At 49.7% G+C, this 1424-nt stretch overlaps 1 protein-coding gene across 2 annotated transcripts in view; it reads left to right on the forward strand.

Annotated features, from left to right (window-relative positions):
- Nucleotides 1–1424, forward strand: part of RRP7A (ribosomal RNA processing 7 homolog A (S. cerevisiae)) — a 9413-nt gene that overhangs the window by 3385 nt on the left and 4604 nt on the right. For both annotated transcript variants that reach the window (XR_551575.1, XM_008587524.1), the window contains exon 3: nucleotides 857–982. Coding sequence is in view for 1 of the 2 variants with exons in the window: in XM_008587524.1 (XP_008585746.1) it covers nucleotides 857–982 (126 nt within the window). In the remaining variant the exon portion in view is untranslated. The remainder of the gene's footprint in view (nucleotides 1–856; nucleotides 983–1424) is intronic.

Consider the following 1424-nt stretch of genomic DNA (forward strand, 5'->3'; position numbering starts at 1 on the left):
ATTATGTAAATTTACAGAAGAGAGACTAAGGGAACTGCTGGATTTTTAGTTGCCTTTTTTTTTCCCAAAAAGAAATACTAATTTCTAAAAGATTCCTCTAAAGTTAAAAAGAGAGAAAGAAAGATGTGGGGGCTGGCTGATTAGCTCGGTTGATTAGAGTGTGGTGTTACAACACCAAGGTCAAGGGTTCGAATCCCCATACCAGCCAGATGCAAAAAAAAAAAAGAAATTTTTTTTTCTAAACTGTGAATCACTATAGAAATGTGTTGTTGAAACCCTGAAAGGAATCAGATTTCCAAAGGTGGATGTGTAGAGCTGGCCAGTTAGCTCACTTGGTTAGATAAATAAATAGAGAAGGAAGACATGTTAAGAAGAGAGGGTGTCCTTTTTAGCCTTTATTGAAGTGCAGCGGGTATAGAGAAGGGCCTGGGTCGTAGGTGCACAGCCAGCTGCATCACAAACTGAACATACTTGTGCAATCAGCACGCGGTGGAGAAACATCACTGCACCCCGGAAACCCTCTCATGCCCCCTCACAGTAAGGATAACCCTCATCCTGATTCTAACAGGGTAGATATAACATTCCATTTCTGATTCAGTTGTTTTATAAAATCAGAATAACACCCCAAAATGTCCCCACCTATCTTGTATTAGGGAGAATGGGAATGTCAACCTCTGCTGTCCACAGGGAACAGGTCAGAGGACGCGGCGTCCCCAGGTTCTTGGGGTTAGGCAGATGTGGGTTCCAAGTCCTTCAGGGGCTCGGGTCCCCTGGCAGTGCCTCCTGGAGAGGAGGGAGGCTGGCTCCAGGGAAGACCCTACAGACGCTCACATCCACTTCCCTTGTGCCGTGGCAGGAGTGCTTGTCGCGCCTCCTGTCCACCTGTGGCCCCATCCAGTCTGTGGAGCTACAGGAGAAGCCAGACCTTGCTGAGAGCCCAAAAGAGCCAAAGTCGAAGTTTTTTCACCCCAAGCCCGTTCCGGTAAGCCTCTCAGTACTGGCTTCTGCTAGAATGGGGGTGGGGCTAGCGCAGTGTCCCCAGTGTTTGGGGGGTGGCAGTGGGACTTTGAGAGCATTCCCTGCAGTCCTGGGCTAGTCCTTGCAGTGTGGGGTCTAGGAGGCTTTCAGGATGACAGAGCTTCCAATTCTTACCAGGATTTGCTACATCCTTTAACTTCCTGCCTGGCTTTTCGCACTGTCCTATGTTAAAGCTCTGGGCCCATCTCTACTCGCTGCCCTGAAGGGCCTCCTAAGGCTCCTCACCTGCTTCCCCTGAGGTAGATTCCTTCTCAGGCTAGGTAACCTCGGCCTCCAGGAGCACAGTGTCCCTTGTCCCTTAAGCCCACCCTCCTTGTACAGTGGAGTCTGACGTAGCATGTGTGCCCTGTCTGTGCATCCACGCCAGGCCTGGCTTCTATGAACCT

The sequence above is a fragment of the Galeopterus variegatus genome, unplaced genomic scaffold (assembly GCF_000696425.1).
Source record: "Galeopterus variegatus unplaced genomic scaffold, G_variegatus-3.0.2 Scaffold4410, whole genome shotgun sequence".
Lineage (NCBI taxonomy): Eukaryota > Metazoa > Chordata > Mammalia > Dermoptera > Cynocephalidae > Galeopterus > Galeopterus variegatus.